General features: G+C 44.0%; 1 protein-coding gene across 1 annotated transcript in view; it reads right to left on the bottom strand.

Annotated features, from left to right (window-relative positions):
• Positions 1 to 3,818: 3,818 nt before the first annotated feature.
• The window catches only part of plpp3 (phospholipid phosphatase 3), a 43,363-nt gene continuing 29,570 nt past the window's right edge, over positions 3,819 to 17,611 (bottom strand). Inside the window, exon 7 of the mRNA XM_084185795.1 lies at positions 3,819 to 6,176. Coding sequence (XP_084041921.1) covers positions 6,048 to 6,176 — 129 coding nt within the window. The 3' untranslated portion in view covers positions 3,819 to 6,047. The remainder of the gene's footprint in view (positions 6,177 to 17,611) is intronic.

The raw sequence follows: 17,611 nt of genomic DNA, 5'->3' as shown, positions 1-17,611 counted from the left end.
GTCCTGGAGTGGCCTAGCCAGTCTCCAGATCTCAACCCCATAGAAAATCTTTGGAGGGAGTTGAAAGTCTGTGTTGGCCAGCGACAGCCCCAAAACATCACCGCTCTAGAGGAGATCTGCATGGAGGAATGGGCCAAAATACCAGCAACAGTGTGTGAAAACCTTGTGAAGACTTACAGAAAACGTTTGACCTGTGTCATTGCCAACAAAGGGTATATAACAATGTATTGAGAAACTTTTGTTATTGACCAAATACTTATTTTCCACCATAATTTGCAATAAATTCATTAACAATCCTACAATGTGATTTTCTGGAAAAAAAATCTATTTTGTCCGTCATAGTTGACGTGTACCTATGATGAAAATTACAGGCCTCTCTCATCTTTTTAAGTGGGAGAACTTGCACAATTGGTGGCTGACTAAATTCTTTTTTTCCCCACTGTTTGTAAACTTCCGATTTCAACTGTAATTTCAATTAAATCTCAATGTGCTTTTTGGATTAATGCAACAACAAAAAACATTATTGGATAATAAAAAACATTAACTCTATTTCATGTACAGCATTTTGGGAAACCGGAAGATTTCATTTCCCCATAAAGATCCCCCTTTTGGAACATAATCTAGGGTAAACCAGATTATCACTACTCCCTCATATTATTGTTCATCGCTGATCCACCACCTACGCATCCAGTCTGTCAGAGAACTGAATGAGAGCATGGAAACCATTCAACTGTAGTCATTGTAATCTAACACCTTCACATATTGGATTTACTAAAACTAGGTTAGAACCTTCTAATACCCTCTACATTTCCTCATGAATCTGCCTGTAGTGAGTAGATGTGTTTAGACTGGTGTTGTCTTCTTTCTGGTTTGAAACACAAACATGTTAGATGGATGCAGGTGAGTGGTGGAAGGTAATGGTATACTGTCCACTCAGAACTTGGGCTCTAACGCCACACTGTCCACTCAGAACCTGGGTTCTAACACCACACTGTCCTCTCAGAACCCGGGTTCTAACACCACACTGTCCATTCAGAACCTGGGTTCTAACACCACACTGTCCCAACACTGTCCTCTCAGAATCTGGGTTCTAACACCACACTGTCCACTCAGAACCTGGGTTCTAAAACCACAATGCCTTCTCAGAACCAGGGTTCTAACGTCACACTGTCTTCTCAGAACCTGGGTTTCAACACCACATCTATTTAGTAATTTTCAGTTCTTAAGAGGCTCTCCTGAGCTGAAAACTATTTACCGCAGAGAAAATTACATCACCTGTTTCTCACTCAGTCACACAACATGACGCTGTACACGCTCACACATGGATGAATGCAACAACAAAAACATTATTGGATAATAAAAAACATTAACTCTATTTCATGTACAGCATTTTGGGAAATTTCATTTACCCATAAAGATCCTCCTTTTGCAACATAATCTAGGGACTTTACTGCAGAGAAAATTACATTGCCTGTTTCTCACTCAGTCACACAACATGACGCTGTACACGCTCACACATTCACACACACACACACCCAGGCACGCACACACACACACTTGCTCCTCTGAGCCCTCTCGAGTTCACTGTGTATGTGTGTGTAAATTACACCTGTATGACCTAAATACTTATAATTACAGTACTTGAGTAATTTCCTATGGTGTTTGTGGTGTTTGTATCTGACTGGAACTAATGGTGGTGGTCTTTTATACTGATAACAAGTTCAAACAGGTGCCATTAATACAGGTAACGAGTGGAAGACAGAGGAGCCTCTTAAAGAAGAAGTTACAGGTCTGTGAGAGCCAGAAATCTTGCTTGTTTGTAGGTGACCAAATACTTATTTTCCACCATAATTTGCAAATAAATTCATTAAAAATCCTACAATGTGATTTTCTGGATATTTTTTTCTCAATTTGTCTGTCATAGTTGACGTGTACCTATGATGAAAATTACAGGCCTCTCTCATCTTTTTAAGTGGGAGAACATGCACAATTGGTGGCTGACTAAATACTTTTTTTCCCCACTGTATACTCCTAGTAATGACAGGCAAATATAACTCTCAAGTTGTTCCAGTTGACATAAGCTTTTATAACATTTTGGTCACGTTTTGAAATGTGTTATGGATGCTCTTAAGACACTGTTGTGGAGTTGTCATGAACAACACTTCAAGTGTTAACCTATTTTCATTAGACTCAGTTGAGACATGAAACTAACACTACAGACCATCAATATAAAACTATACAGTCAAGACAAGACTTCACATAGTTGTGCACAAAAATCAGCACAAAATAGCAGAACTGGTCAGGAGTCTGTAAAACGGCAGTTATCCATTGCAGCTCCATTCTTTCATGCCCCTTGTGCGTGTGTGTGTTGTGCATGTTTGATATTAATTGATGTTGTTTTCTCCAAAGTGAAGGTTAATTAACGGTATAGCAGCTAATTTCTCCTGTTCTGTTTTCTAACTCTCTGGGCTCTTGGATGGTGTGTATGTGTAAGTATGTGCCTGCTTGGGTGTGTGTATGTGTTGTCTCTGTCAGTCCTCTTTGTGTCTGTTTCAGATAACAGGATTTTCTCAGATTCATGTCTGAAAATGTCCACTGTTGATTAGAAATGCTAGAATATAATAATTTCAATTAAATGTCAATATGCTTTTTGGATGAATGCAACAACAAAAAAACATTATTGTATAATAAAAAACATTAACTCTATTTCATGTACAGCATTTTGGGAAACCGGAAGATTTCATTTCCCCATAAAGATCCTCCAGGGTTCTAACGTCACACTGTCTTCTCAGAACCTGGGTTTCAACACCACATCTATTTAGTAATTTTCAGTTCTTAAGAGGCTCTCCTGAGCTGAAAACTATTTACCGCAGAGAAAATTACATCACCTGTTTCTCACTCAGTCACACAACATGACGCTGTACACGCTCACACATGGATGAATGCAACAACAAAAACATTATTGGATAATAAAAAAACATTAACTCTATTTCATGTACAGCATTTTGGGAAATTTCATTTACCCATAAAGATCCTCCTTTTGCAACATAATCTAGGGACTTTACTGCAGAGAAAATTACATTGCCTGTTTCTCACTCAGTCACACAACATGACGCTGTACACGCTCACACATTCACACACACACACACCCAGGCACGCACACACACACACTTGCTCCTCTGAGCCCTCTCGAGTTCACTGTGTATGTGTGTGTAAATTACACTTGTATGACCTAAACACTTATAATTGCAGTACTTGAGTCATTTCCTATGTTGTCTGTGGTGTTTGTATCTGACTGGAACTAATGGTGGTGTCTGTACTAACACATTTTACCTTCAAGAAAAGTATCAACACTATTTTTAAAATGGGAGGTTCTTCTCGAGTCCAGCTCCTGTGCCAAGATAGATGTGCGTAGAATACTACTTTTCGTAACACTTTTAAAGTGTTGTTCATGACACATCCATAACAGTGTTGTCAATATCTTACTACACTAATGTAAAGAAATATATACTCTAGGTCATGACAGGCAAATATAACTCTCAAGTTGTTCCAGTTGACATAAGCTTTTATAACATTTTGCTCACATTTGAAATGTGTTATGGATGCTCTTAAGACACTGTTGTGGAGTTGTCATGAACAACACTTCAACTAACACTACAGACCATCAATATAAAACCATACAGTCAAGACAAGACTTCACATATATGTGTTTATAATTGGCTTTTTATTTAAAAGCTCATGTAGTAGAGATAAGTACATTAAGCAGAAACAAAAACTTTGCTAATATTTATTTTGTACAAAATGAGACAATACAAAAATACTAATAGTGAATTTTAATACAATTGTAGGTTTGTTTTCAACGCGTATTAAAAACGTACTATCACAAATCTACAATATTTTAGTTAACTAGATAAAAAAATCTGTCAATCAATGCTTTTTAAGCAGCACTTGGTAGAGAACACAGGTTGTGGTTTCATAGTGGACAATAGTTAAACATTAGAAATAATATCTTACACAGTTAATTTTAGTGAACTATACATTATTTATATATTTATAAAATTAAAAGGAAATGGTTTGCCGAAATAATAGGACGGACTAAACGTGATTAGAAAGCTGTGCAACGTTTTGAAGTGGTGATGTTGAGAAGATGTCTTAGGCTCTGTCCAAAATGGCACCCTATTCGCTATCTAGCGCACTTATTTGAGCAAGAAGAGCATTCTGTAGGGAATAGCGTTCCATTTGAGATTTGCCCTGAGTAAGCTGAGCTGTAAAATAAAATGGCTGATGGGGAGTGGTTAGTTAATGACATCACTGGACTAGCACTGAACATGTTAAAGATGCATCGTAGCAGAATATAAAAATATGAAATCCACAGTTTTCTAACGTTCTCTAGACAGGGTCTCAGTCCTCCACCTCTGGCCCTCTCTGACACACACACATAAACACATACACATAATCACACACACACTCACACGCCCACACACATATAGTGGCACACATTCTTGGCACAGACAATGGTTTGTGTGAGTAAGGTTCATTCTACACACACTACCAGGAGGGTTCATCAAAGATACACACAGACACAAAGACAATCACACAAATACACAAGACACGCAAACCTATACACATCACACACACACAAAAGCACACACATAGGCACGCACCAACACAGTGACATACAGGACACATACATACATACTGCTAGCGAGTGATTGGGTGGGCCAGAGCCCCTCTCTGCCAGCGGAAAGAGCCCCTATCCCATAATGTGCCAGTTTAGCTGTCAATCAACCCTGTGTCCATTGTGACAGACCACACCCCCACATACGCAGCCATTGAGACGGAAGCATGGCACAGCCACGCCCCCACACCAGGTGACAGGTGGCTGAGAGATATTTACCTCCCCCTCCTTCTCTTCCTCCCCCGACTCCCCCAAACTAATACCAATCAATATCCCTACTCCTTTAACCTCCCTCTTTCAAGAACCCCTGCTTCATCCTACCCCCCTCTTTCAGAAAGCATCATCCCAGGTTAGACTACCCAGAGGGGCAGCTAGTTGAGCTGAGAACTAGACTAGTCCAAACTTTTTCCTTGTGGTAGGAGCTAGAGTAGTATGTGTCCCCCTTTGAGTCTGGTTCCTCTCCAGGTCTCTTCCTTCTCTAGTAGTAGTCAGTAGCTGGCATTGGACAAGTTAACTAGTTACAGGTTAACTTTAACCCTCTATGTCATGTGTCAAACTCATTCCACGGAGGGCTGAGTGTCTGCAGGTTTTCGCTCCTCCCTTGTACTTGATTGATTAATTAAGGTCACTAATTATTAAGTAACTCCCCTCACCTGGTTGTCTAAGTCTTAATCGAAAGGAAAGACCAAAACCCAGCAGACACTAGGCCCTCCATGGAATGAGTTTGACACCCCTGCTCTACGTGATCATCAACAAGCATTCTAATAGCTGCTCCATCTGGTGGCGAGTGGTGATAATTGACAGTCAACTGGATTATAGTGCTGTAAATGATTCTGCTCTGTAATGTTACTCATATACTGTATGTGTCGTTTGCTAGTAATATTGCAGTAATATCGTTCCTATCACTAAGGAAGTTGTTATCCTATGTCAAGGCCTCAGACAGAGACAGTTTCTCTGTCTTTCCTTCATTCATTCATTCACTTATTTTTATTTTTTCCCTTTGTGTAGTTACAAAGTGTTCCGTTTCAGTGGCTCTGCACTGCTGTCTGTAACTTCTTGTCTTTTAGCTTTTGATTATTTTATTTTTGCTCTAACTTGGGCTCAAATCAGAATAGTAGTAATAACAATAGTAGTTAAAGAGTCTGGATAGTGAGAGTGGTCTCTGCAGGGCAGGTCTCAAATAACAGGCTATTTCCTAAGTAGTGCACTACTTTGGACCACAGGGTGTGATAAGTAGCGCACTAAATAAGGAACAGAGTGTGATATGAGACATGGCGACAGTCTCTCTGGTCGCTACATTCTACTGTCCAATGGGAGGCGAACAGCGCTGTGATAGGCTCCTCGGTCACGGGAAGGGGCGGGGCCTGTCTCACACCATGTTGTGGTGGTTGTTCCGCTCGATGATGTCAGCAGGGGGGAGGAGCTCCTTCTTGATGGGGGAGGGAGGGGGCGAGGCAGGCTTCACCCTCGGTTTGAACAGGTCAGATACATAGAACACCTAGAGAGCGATAGAGGGAGAGCGAGAGAGAGAGTTAAAGTACCTACACATAATAAGTAGCTAGAGAGGAATTTGACCACAGCCCTACATCATCATCATCATCATCATCATTATTAGGACTTGAACACAGTGAGCCAGGCGTAAGATGTCTCTCCCTTCCTCACCCCTTTCCTCAGCCCTCTCTCCACCCTCTTCCTCACCCTCCCTCCCGGGTAGTGAGCTCACTATGCCCTAGCGTGGGAGGCAGAGGGAGGAAGAGAAACGGAATGCCAGCCTCTTCCTGAGGTCACTGCTCTATCCTTCTCTTTCACCCATCTCCTCCCTCCTCACCCCTGTCCTCCCCCCTCTCTCCACCTTCCGCCTCCCCCTGAGTTTCCCGAGAGGGAGGAAGAGATATGGAGGTCCTGATGACATCATCGGCCAAACAGGAAACCGGGCAGACTGGGCAGGAAGTGGGCCTATGGAAAAGGCTGTTAGCAACGGGATATAACAGCCCTTAGCAATGGGATATTATGACTTAAGCCCTGAAGTCGCCCTCTCTCCTTCACTACTCCTTCCTTCTCTTTCTCTCCTCCTTTCTTCTCTTCCTCTTTTCACCTTCCTCCTCTCATCCTTCCTTCTCTCCTTCTCCCACACATCCAAACAGGCTCAGCTGATGGGGACAGATATAGAGATGAGGGGTCATATTCCAGACTGCTGTCAGAGCATGACCTTTAACAACCTTTACTAATGACCTTTGACGGAGTCAGGACATCATCATAGAGAGACCCATAATAGACCCTCTCAGCTCAACAACACACAAAGATACTTCACTAGAAAAACAGGCCCTGTGTGTGTGTGTGTGTGTTTGTATGTCTGTGTGTGCATGCATGCGTGTGTGTGCATTCATACTTACAAATGTGAATTCATGTATGTGGTGTGTGTGTAGCAGTATTTTGAGCAGAGTGGTGAATGGTATCATATATCTGGCCACGACATTTAAAGATGTGGGCAGCATTTCAAACCCCTTCCTCAGACGGGACGCATTCCAAACCGCTGTCCTCACAAGGACCTAGTCATCCAATCAGAGCAGGCCTTGTCCCCCTGGTGACCACCTCTGACCTCTAACCCCTGGATGGTCCAGGCCTTATCACAGCAAAGAGGCTTCCTGTGCACACACACACACACACACCACCTCCCAGACTATTGTGTGAGAAATGCAGACTCAGCAGCAGACACCAGGGGAGAGGGGGACTGTGCACTCCTTAATGTGGTCCTACTGGAAACATGCCAGCGGAACATTTAAAGGGGGAACACTGTCTCAGGGAGTCAGGGAGAAGTGTGGTGTGTGTACAGTGTGATAGATAGAGGATACAGTCATCCCCACTGATGGAGGAGTGTTTCATCCCTCTCTTCATCAGATCCCTCCATCACTGCGTACATCCTGGGATGGCTCTGCAGATTACAGTCATAATACTATTGCTAATGCCAGTCTGCCAGTCATGTTTAGAGTCCTCTGTCACACCATGTGAATCATGAAGACGCTGAGTCAAACAGACATCGTGGCACAGCAGGAAGGAAGTGAGTGTGTCTGAAAGAAACAAGCACGGCTCACTGTGTTTTAGAGAATATCGTGCCACGACACAACCTGTGGATTTCATCAGAACCTACCACAGCCCAAAGCGTGTCTAAAGCAAACCTCTTGCTCCTATAGCTATGTGCATGTGTGTTTCTAAAGCTAACCCCTCGCTCAGAGACCGTGTGAGATAGCAGTATGGGGAATTGTAAGAATACATATGGAGGCCTTCAGCATCACTAACAGAGAAGCTTCTATACACTGAGTATACAAAACATTAGGAGCACCTGCTCTTTCCATGACATAGACCAGGGGTATTCAACTCTTACCCTACGAGGTCCGGAGCCTGCTGGTTTTCTGTTCTACCTGATGATTAACCCATAAGAGTCTAAGCCCTGTCTAAGCCGGGGGAGGGGGTTCTGCTAAGCTATATGGAATTGTTTTAAGAAGGTCAGACCAAGGATCATTTAGCTCAGAGGGGTCATAATAGTTTGTAGGCCAAACCGTTCGGACGCTACAGAATATTTTGTGAGAAAACCCGATTTTCGGGATGTCTCATGGTGTGACAAACACCGCTCTAGCTCTGTCACCTTTCACCACAGATGTGGAAGTGCGGTGGATTGAGACGCATCAAATGCCAAAAAAACACATATCTCTAGCTTAAACTGACGGATTTTGATGGGGATTGTTTTAATATGCTAATTCGATTTTTGTAGAATAAACTTAGAATTGTTCTATTTAAATTATTATACAAAATTCTTGCTACCAATATAATGTTATTTATATGGGGGATACAATCTTCCCAGCTCTGCAGATTTTGCTGCAAAGAGGGAATCGTTAGATCATTTGTTTTGGTACTGTCCATTTGTAGCTTGTTTTTGGACACAGGCCCAGGAATGGCTGAAGGATTGCAATAATTACCTGGAGCTAACCCTGCAGATAGCACTACTGGGTGATCTGAAAAGTCATAGTCAATCGATCAATAATATAATAATACTTTTAGCAAAAATGTTTATTTTAAATAGACAATCTGTAGAAACAATGAGCATAGAAGGGTTCAGAACTTTTGTGAAACATCACAGTACAGTTGAAAAATATATGGCAAATAGAAATCCAATATGGATGGTGTTAAGAGATAGATGGGAGGTGTTGAATGAAGTTGAAGGATGGGACTAATAACAACTAACAACAACTAATAACAACAAGATAACTAATGTAAAGAATACTGTGTCAATAATAAGTATATAGGTTATAGGTTGAGAGCTTTTGTGAAAGAACACAGTTAGAAAGATATGGCTTATAGAAGCAAACCGGATGGACATCATGAAAATGATCGGAGAGGTTGAGGGTAGAGGAAGTTCAGGAGTAAAAACAAACAAAATAGAATTATTGTAAAATTGACTGTGTCCATAAAATGTATATAGTATGTATAAGCTGGAAGTAGAGGCCTAAGCATTGTTGTTCACTAGTTTACTCCAATTAGGGAAGGGGTGGTGGGGTTGAAAAGTAATAAAGGGAGATATATATTTTTAAAGGATATGTATATGTATTTATATATATATATATATATATATATATATATATATATATATATATATATATATATATATATATACACTGCTCCAAAAAATAAAGGGAACACTTAAACAACACAATGTAACTCCAAGTCAATCACACTTCTGTGAAATCAAACTGTCCACTTAGGAAGCAACACTGATTGACAATAAATGTCACATTCTGTTGTGCAAATGGAATAGACGAAATGGTTCTGCAGGTGGTGACCACAGACCACTTCTCAGTTCCTATGCTTCCTGGCTGATGTTTTGGTCACTTTTGAATGCTGGCGGTGCTTTCACTCTAGTAGTAGCATGAGACGGAGTCTACAACCCACACAAGTGACTCAGGTAGTGCAGCTCATCCAGGATGGCACATCAATGCGAGCTGTGGCAAGAAGGTTTGCTGTGTCTGTCAGCGTAGTGTCCAGAGCATGGAGGCGCTACCAGGAGACAGGCCAGTACATCAGGAGACGTGGAGGAGGCCGTAGGAGGGCAACAACCCAGCAGCAGGACCGCTACCTCTGACTTTGTGCAAGGAGGAGCAGGAGGAGCACTGCCAGAGCCCTGCAAAATGACCTCCAGCAGGCCACAAATGTGCATGTGTCTGCTCAAACTGTCAGAAACAGACTCCATGAGGGTGGTATGAGGGCACGACGTCCACAGGTGGGGGTTGTGCTTACAGCCCAACACCGTGCAGGACGTTTGGCATTTGCCAGAGAACACCAAGATTGGCAAATTCGCCACTGGCGCCCTGTGCTCTTCACAGATGAAAGCAGGTTCACACTGAGCACATGTGACAGACGTGACAGAGTCTGGAGACGCCGTGGAGAATGTTCTGCTGCCTGCAACATCATCCAGCATGACCGGTTTGGCGGTGTGTCAGTCATGGTGTGGGGTGGCATTTCTTTGGGGGGCCGCTCAGCCCTCCATGTGCTCGCCAGAGGTAGCCTGACTGCCATTAGGTACCGAGATGAGATCCTCAGACCCCTTGTGAGACCATATGCTGGTGCGGTTGGCCCTGGGTTCCTCCTAATGCAAGACAATGCTAGACCTCATGTGGCTGGAGTGTGTCAGCAGTTCCTGCAAGAGGAAGGCATTGATGCTATGGACTGGCCCGCCCGTTCCCCAGACCTGAATCCAATTGAGCACTTCTGGGACATCATGTCTCGCTCCATCCACCAACGCCATGTTGCACCACAGACTATCCAGGAGTTGGCGGATGCTTTAGTCCAGGTCTGGGAGGAGATCCCTCAGGAGACCATCCGCCACCTCATCAGGAGCATGCCCAGGCGTTGTAGGGAGGTCATACAGGCACGTGGAGGCCACACACACTACTGAGCCTCATTTTGACTTGTTTTAAGGACATTACATCAAAGTTGGATCAGCCTGTAGTGTGATTTTCCACTTTAATTTTGAGGGTGACTCCAAATCCAGACCTCCATGGGTTGATAAATTTGATTTCCATGGATAATTTTTGTGTGATTTTGTTGTCAGCACATTCAACTATGTAAAGAAAAAAGTATTTAATAAGATTATTTCATTCATTCAGATCTAGGATGTGTTGTTTAAGTGTTCCCTTTATTTTTTTGAGCAGTGTATATATATTTGTGAGAGAAAAAAAACATATGGGGGATTGGAAGTGATGCACACAATTACATTGATGGAAGTTACAATTTATCTGCAATATTAAAGCTGATCTACCCCCTAAAAACAAAAAAAAACATCAATTTTGGTAGGGGCGCGGACATTGCACACACCTGGTCTCCCAGGTATAAATCAGTCCCTGATTAGAGGGGAGCAATGAAAAAATGCAATGGAACTGGCTTAGAGTTGAGTTTGAAGGACATAGACTGACCAGGTGAATCCAGGTGAAAGCTATGATCCCATATTGATGTCACTTGTTAAATCCACTTCAGTCAGTGTAGATGAAGGGGAGGAGACAGGTTAAAGAAGGATTTTTAAACCATGAGACAATTGAGACATGGATTGTGTATGTGTGTCATTCAGAGGGTGAATGGGCAAGACAATATATTGAAGTGCCTTTGAACGGGGTATGGTAGCAGGTGACAGGCGCACAGGTTTGAGTGTGTCAAGAACTGCAGCGCTGCTGGGTGTTTCACACTCTACAGTTTTCTGTGTGTATCAAGAATGGTCCAGCACCCAAAGGAGATCCAGTCAACTTGACACAACTGTGGGAAGCATTGGAGTCAACATGGGCCAACATCCCTGTGGAACGCTTTCGACACATTGTTGAGTACATTCCCAAACGAATTGCGGCTGTTCTGAGGGCAAAAGGGGTGTGTGGTGGGTGCAACTCAACATTAGGAAGGTGTTCCTAATGTTTTGTACACTCAGTGTATAAAGAGGCCTGACATGTCTGTGTGCTTCTATAGAAGTTCTTCAGACATCAGAAAAGGCCAGTGGGTGAAAGAGTGGGTGATAGTGGTATGAACACGCAGGTACCTTCATCTCTTCACTGTAGCTTATTGAGAGGGTTAAATACCTCTAAAGTGTTTGAATCCCACTCATCTCCCTCCCTCTCCTCCCCCTCTCTTAACAGCACCTCTAAAATGATCCCAGATGTTTCTGTGTTTCTACCCTGACTGGAGAAGGCAGCAGTGTTGTTAAACTAGCTAAGCCCATAACCGCGATCTGCAGCGGTGTGTGTGTGTATGTGTGTGCAGGTATCTTGGCTGTCGCTCTGAAGAATAGCCGAGTTCTCTATGAAATACACATATACACAAAGCTAAGAAAACTTCTCCTCTCCTCCCCTTCTGTCCTTCTCTCCTCTTCCCTCTCTCCTCCCTCTGTCCTCTCATACGTACACTCTTACAAAAAAGGGTTCCTAAAGGGTTCTGCGGCTGTCCCCATAGGAGAACCCTTTCTGGTTCCAGGTAGAACACTTTTGGGATCCATGTAGAACCCTCTGTGGAAAGGGTTCTACATGGAACCCAAAAGGGTTCTACCTGGAACCAAAAGGTGTTCTTTAAAGGGTTCTCCTATGGGGACAGCCGAATAACCCTTTTTGGTTCTAGATAGCACCTTTTTTTCTAAGAGTGAACTCATTTCAGTAGATGTTGATGTTTCTCTTATTAACGTTTATATTGTTCCAGATGATTGATGACTGACAATGCTGACAGGGCAATAAGAACAGCTAACAGAGTTTTGATTGGATCAGAACCTCTCCTACAACCTCTCCTACCCAGTGGAGTTTTGGGCAGGTTCTCTAAGTTCAGCCTGGTAGAAACGTTCTAAAAAAGGGGCGCTGTCAGTACCCCTGCCCAGCCCTGGCAATATGTGTGTGTGTATAAAGGTTCCCAGAGTGGTGTGTGTGGCAGTGCCAGAGATATGTCAGTAGCTGAGCCTAGGCGCCACCATGGCTTCTCTCACTTTATGAATCTAACCATTTCCATTCCTGAACTGAATGAGGGCAAGGTAGGAGTGTGTGTGGGTGTGTGTGTGTGTGTGTGTGTGTGTGTGTGTGTGTGTGTGTGTGTGTGTGTGTGTGTGTGTGTCATGCTGAGGTGATAAAACCAGAGCAGCCAAATAAAAAATTAATAAAAAAAAATTAACAACCTCATTTTTGTTTCAAAGACCAATCTCCCCCATCTCTCTCTCTCTCTCTCTTTTCCCCTCACCCAAATGTAATTTTCCTTGGCAACATACGGCTTAGTAAAGCTATGATGGTTACAGTTTGTTACAGTAAAGCTATGATGGTTACCTCTCCCTCTCTCTCTCACACACACACAATCTCTCTCCTGGGGAGCTGGCTCCAGGCAATGTGCTATTCATTAAAGGGAATCAGATTCTCTTCACTTCGGAGCCTGCTTTATTTCACAGAGGGGTGGAGAGGGAGGTAGAGAGAGAGAAAGAAAAAGAGAGAGAGGGGGGTAGAAAGACAGAGAGAGAGAGAGAGAGAGAGAGAGAGAGAGAGAGAGAGAGAGAGAGAGAGAGAGAGAGAGAGAGAGCGAGAGAGAGAGAGAGCGAGAGAGAGGTAGAAAGACCGAAAGAGAGAGTGAGAGGGCAAAGAGGAGAGGCGGAGTTGAGAGAGAGAAAAAGTAGGGGAGTAGGTCTGGAGAATGTCTTGGAGTCTCAATACATTCTCTCTCTCTCATGCCTGATATCTCTGATTACCTGATCTGCCCTGACTCACAACAGACTAACCCTGACCTCTGACCTCTGACCTCTAACCCTAACCCTTACAGTCACAATACAATAGATGACTAACAGTGACTCACCATGCAGTAGGCCAGCGTTTCTTAGTTCTGGTCCTGGGGACCCAAAGGTTTTGCCCTAGCACTACACACCTGATTCAAATAATCAACTAATCAAGCCTTTGGAACTGGGCTTGAGTGGAATCAGGTGTAGTGCTAGGGCAAAAACAAAAAATTTGCACCCCTTTGGGTCCACAGGACCAGGATTAAATGTGTGTGTGTTTGTGTTTGTCTTTGTGTGTACTCACTATGCAGTAGGCCACCAGGGCGCCCTGTACAAAGCCGGCCAGTACGTCTGTGGGATGGTGCTTGTGGTCGGAGACGCGTGATAGGCCGGTATAGAATGCCATCATCAGCAGCGTGAACTGGACGAGGGGGCGGAGCAACCGGGCACCTCGCCACGTGAACCTGGACTGGAGATAGAACTGATTGAGGGATGGATAGAGGGAGAAAGAAAGGGAGAGAAAGAGAGAGTGAAAGGGATTATTATTTGAATGCACGGCCACAGAAAGACATTGAGCAGTATGTGTTTGATCTTACACAGACAGATTTATAGTAAACATACATCACATCTGAAGCAGACATGTAGATATGTATTTCATCAGGAGAAATTCCTTGGTAAAAAGGAATAAGTGTGAAATATATTGTGGTATATTACTGAGATGAGTGTCTTTAAGAAGTACGATGACAGATGACAGGGACTGTGTTCTCTCTTCTCCTCACCCTTGGACTTCCTGTGTTTCTTCCTCTCCCCTCAGACTTAGACCTATACTTCCTGCTTCATATACCCAGAGACTGGGTGGGGCAGCCTCCGCCAGCCTCTCTCACCCATCCACTCTCACCAAGTCCTAATAAGCAGACCTAACAATAGCCCTGCCTAACTCCCGCCTCCTCCCCCATAAGGCTATGGATTCCCAGAGGAAGGTATGGAGGAGGCTGACTGGCTCTTCCTGGAAGACAAGCTCATCATTATTGTTGTCTTCGAGGAAGGAGAGGAAGGAACCCTCCCATCCCTCGCACTCTCTCTCCTCTCAGGGATGTTTAGAGTTCTGGCTTCCACAGGCAGTGGCAGACTTACCATTAGGCAGAAGAGTCAATTGCCTCGGGCCTGACATCATCTGGGACTTCGTGAACTGGGCATAAAAAAATTTAAACTAGTAATAATATATATATATAATAATAATAATTTCTCCGCACGAGGCCCCGCTCCCATACAGACGAATAATAATTCATCATAGATCAATTATTTATTTCTATACATATCAATATTAATATAATCCACATTTTTCTAATAGCCACCTATTTAAAGGCATGAATGACTCGTATGCTGTGTAATGACATGAATGAATGATTGATTGAGATATATTGAAGTAAGTTACGTTAAGACAGATAAAACAGGACGCGCTCTCACAGCTCGATGGTGGATAGATTATATAAGGCTACTATAGCCTATACAAGAGTCAAGAGGAAAATTATACAATTGATTACATTATTGCATGCTAAATGTTTCTGATCAGTGATGAGCAAACAAAAAAAAAGAGCTACCACCTCCACTTATTTGCCCAGCCAGAAATCAATTAACAATTGATTATCAGACAAGTCACTAAGTCCGCCCCTGTCCGCAGGTCCAGGGGGGAAAGGTGAAGGGAAGGAGGGAAAAGGTGGAGACCAGGCAAAAAGAAGAGAGTAAGACAGGAATGTCTGTCCTTGTCAGCCATGATGTTTACTAGGCCTACTGTAGCGGTGGCAAGGGCAGTCCTGGTCCTAGAGAACTACAGGCTGTAGTTCCAGTCCTGGTCCTAGAGCACTACAGGCTGTAGTTCCAGTCCTGGTCCTAGAGAGATACAGACTGTAGTTCCAGTCCTGGTCCTAGAGAGATACAGGCTGTAGTTCCAGTCCTGGTCCTAGAGAGATACAGGCTGTAGTTCCAGTCCTGGTCCTAGAGAGATACAGGCTGGAGTTCCATTCCTGGTCCTAGAGAGATACAGGCTGGAGTTCCAGTCCTGGTCCTAGAGAGATACAGGCTGGAGTTCCATTCCTGGTCCTAGAGAGATACAGGCTGGAGTTCCATTCCTGGTCCTAGAGAGATACAGGCTGGAGTTCCATTCCTGTCCTAGAGAGATACAGGCTGGAGTTCCAGTCCTGGGTCCTAGAGAGATACAGGCTTCCGTGTGAGTATGAGAGAAATGTTTTTATTTATTTATTTCTCAGGACACAAACACAAAACAAATTCTCTAAACTCCCAAGTTTAGTGGTTTCTTAGAGAATTGTACTCAAGAAGAGAGACGCTTTCTCTCTAACTCCCATAATCACTCTGGGACAGATATAAAACATTCAACCGAGAAAGAGATAGAGAGAGAAAGAGATTTCCTGCCATCATTCTGCACCACCACAGAATGCCTGTAATATTGTTTACTAGCCCTCTATTTGGAAAAACAGAATCCTCGGAGTGTGTGCTGATGCGAGTGTCGCTGTGTGTGTGAGTACTGTACAAACTGACTTGTTGGTCAGTTTATATTTCCTAGGAGAGTTGGCTATTCTCTCCTCGCTCTCTTCCCTCTCTGTTTGTGGTTTAATATCAAGCCTGCAGTCTGAAAGCACCACCTCTCTCCTTCTCTCCCTCTTTTACACTCCATTCTAACCGAGAGGCTGTCAGAGAGAGGCAGGGATATATCCAGAGCTCACCACAAAATACCACACAATACTCCAGGAAGCATGGGCCAACCATGCACACCCAAAAGCTGTACAACCCAGCTCAGCCAGCTAAGCCTATCCCAGCCCAGTCCAAAACACTGACTGAGTCACACTGGGTCAGTAGTGAGCATAGTTGTGGAAATATCTGCATTCTTAATAGAGTGGAAGAGGGAACGAGAGATGGCGGGGGTAAAGAGGGGAGGGAGAGACAAAGAGATGGGGGGGAGGGGGGGGTGGGTGGATGTAATACTAATTAGTGTGTTGGAAGCATGGAGGCCCCCTGGGGCACGAAGACTGATCAATAAACCACAACAGGTGGAGAGAGGAAGGGAGGAGAGAGAGAGAAGGAGAGAGGAAGGGATACATAGAGAGAAGGAGAGAGGAAGGGAGAGAGAGAGAAGGAGAGAGGAAGGGAGAGAGCGAGAGAAGGAGAGAGGAAGGGAGAGAGAGAGAAGGAGAGAGGAAGGGAGAGAGAGAGAGAAGGAGAGAGGAAGGGATGAGAAGCGAGCGAGAGAAGGAGAGAGGAAGGGAGAGAGAGAGAAGGAGAGAGGAAGGGAGAGAGAGAGAAGGAGAGAGGAAGGAAGAGAGAGAGAGAAGGAGAGAGGAAGGGGGAGAGAGAGAGAAGGAGAGAGGAAGGGAGAGAGAGAGAGAAGGAGAGAGGAAGTGTGTTCAGCTGTTAAGCGGAAAACAGGTGGAGTACATCCATCCATCCATCCATCATCCATCCATCCATCCATCCATGGAGAGGAAAAGAGAATATGACTTCAGAGTGTCTGACTAAACTATGAGCAGGAAGGAGGGAGAGAGGGAGAGAGAGAGAGACAGAGAGACAGAGCGCAATGAGGGGTTAGAGGGAGGGGGGATAGAGGGACTGAGGGGGTGGACAGAGGGGTAGAGGGAGAACAAAGGTATTTTTTACTGGGCAGATGAATCCTGCAGCTCAATAAACTTACTTCCCATAATGCCCTCTGTCATCTGCACTCCATTGTTTGTGTGTGTGTGTGTGTGTGTGTGGTGTGTGTGTGTGTGTGTGTGTGTGTGTGTGTGTGTGTGTGTGTGTGTGTGTGTGTGTGTGTTACTCACAGCCAGGTAGAGCATAGTAAACATAGAGAAGGAGGCATGTCCAGAGAAGAAGGATTTCCTGAAAAACAAACATACATGTGTACCACCATGAGGGCAGATGCCAACAGAGCACAGTCTGGGGTATCACATAGTAGAGGGGGCTAGGACTCAGTGTCTGGTGTGTGTCGTGTGTGTGTTTCTACTGACCTGGCCTCCTGTACTTTGCTCTCAGGGCCATTACAGGTGTAGGAGGTGATGTACCCGAGGGAACAATTGATGGCTGACCAGTCAGGATTACACACGTCCAGGAAATGAGGTCTCATCCTGCCCACTGACACCTTGGCAATGTCTGTG

The sequence above is a fragment of the Coregonus lavaretus genome (assembly GCF_964263955.1).
Source record: "Coregonus lavaretus genome assembly, chromosome: 21".
Lineage (NCBI taxonomy): Eukaryota > Metazoa > Chordata > Actinopteri > Salmoniformes > Salmonidae > Coregonus > Coregonus lavaretus.
Note: the sequence above shows the minus strand (reverse complement) of the source record. Positions and strands in the feature narration are given on the sequence as shown.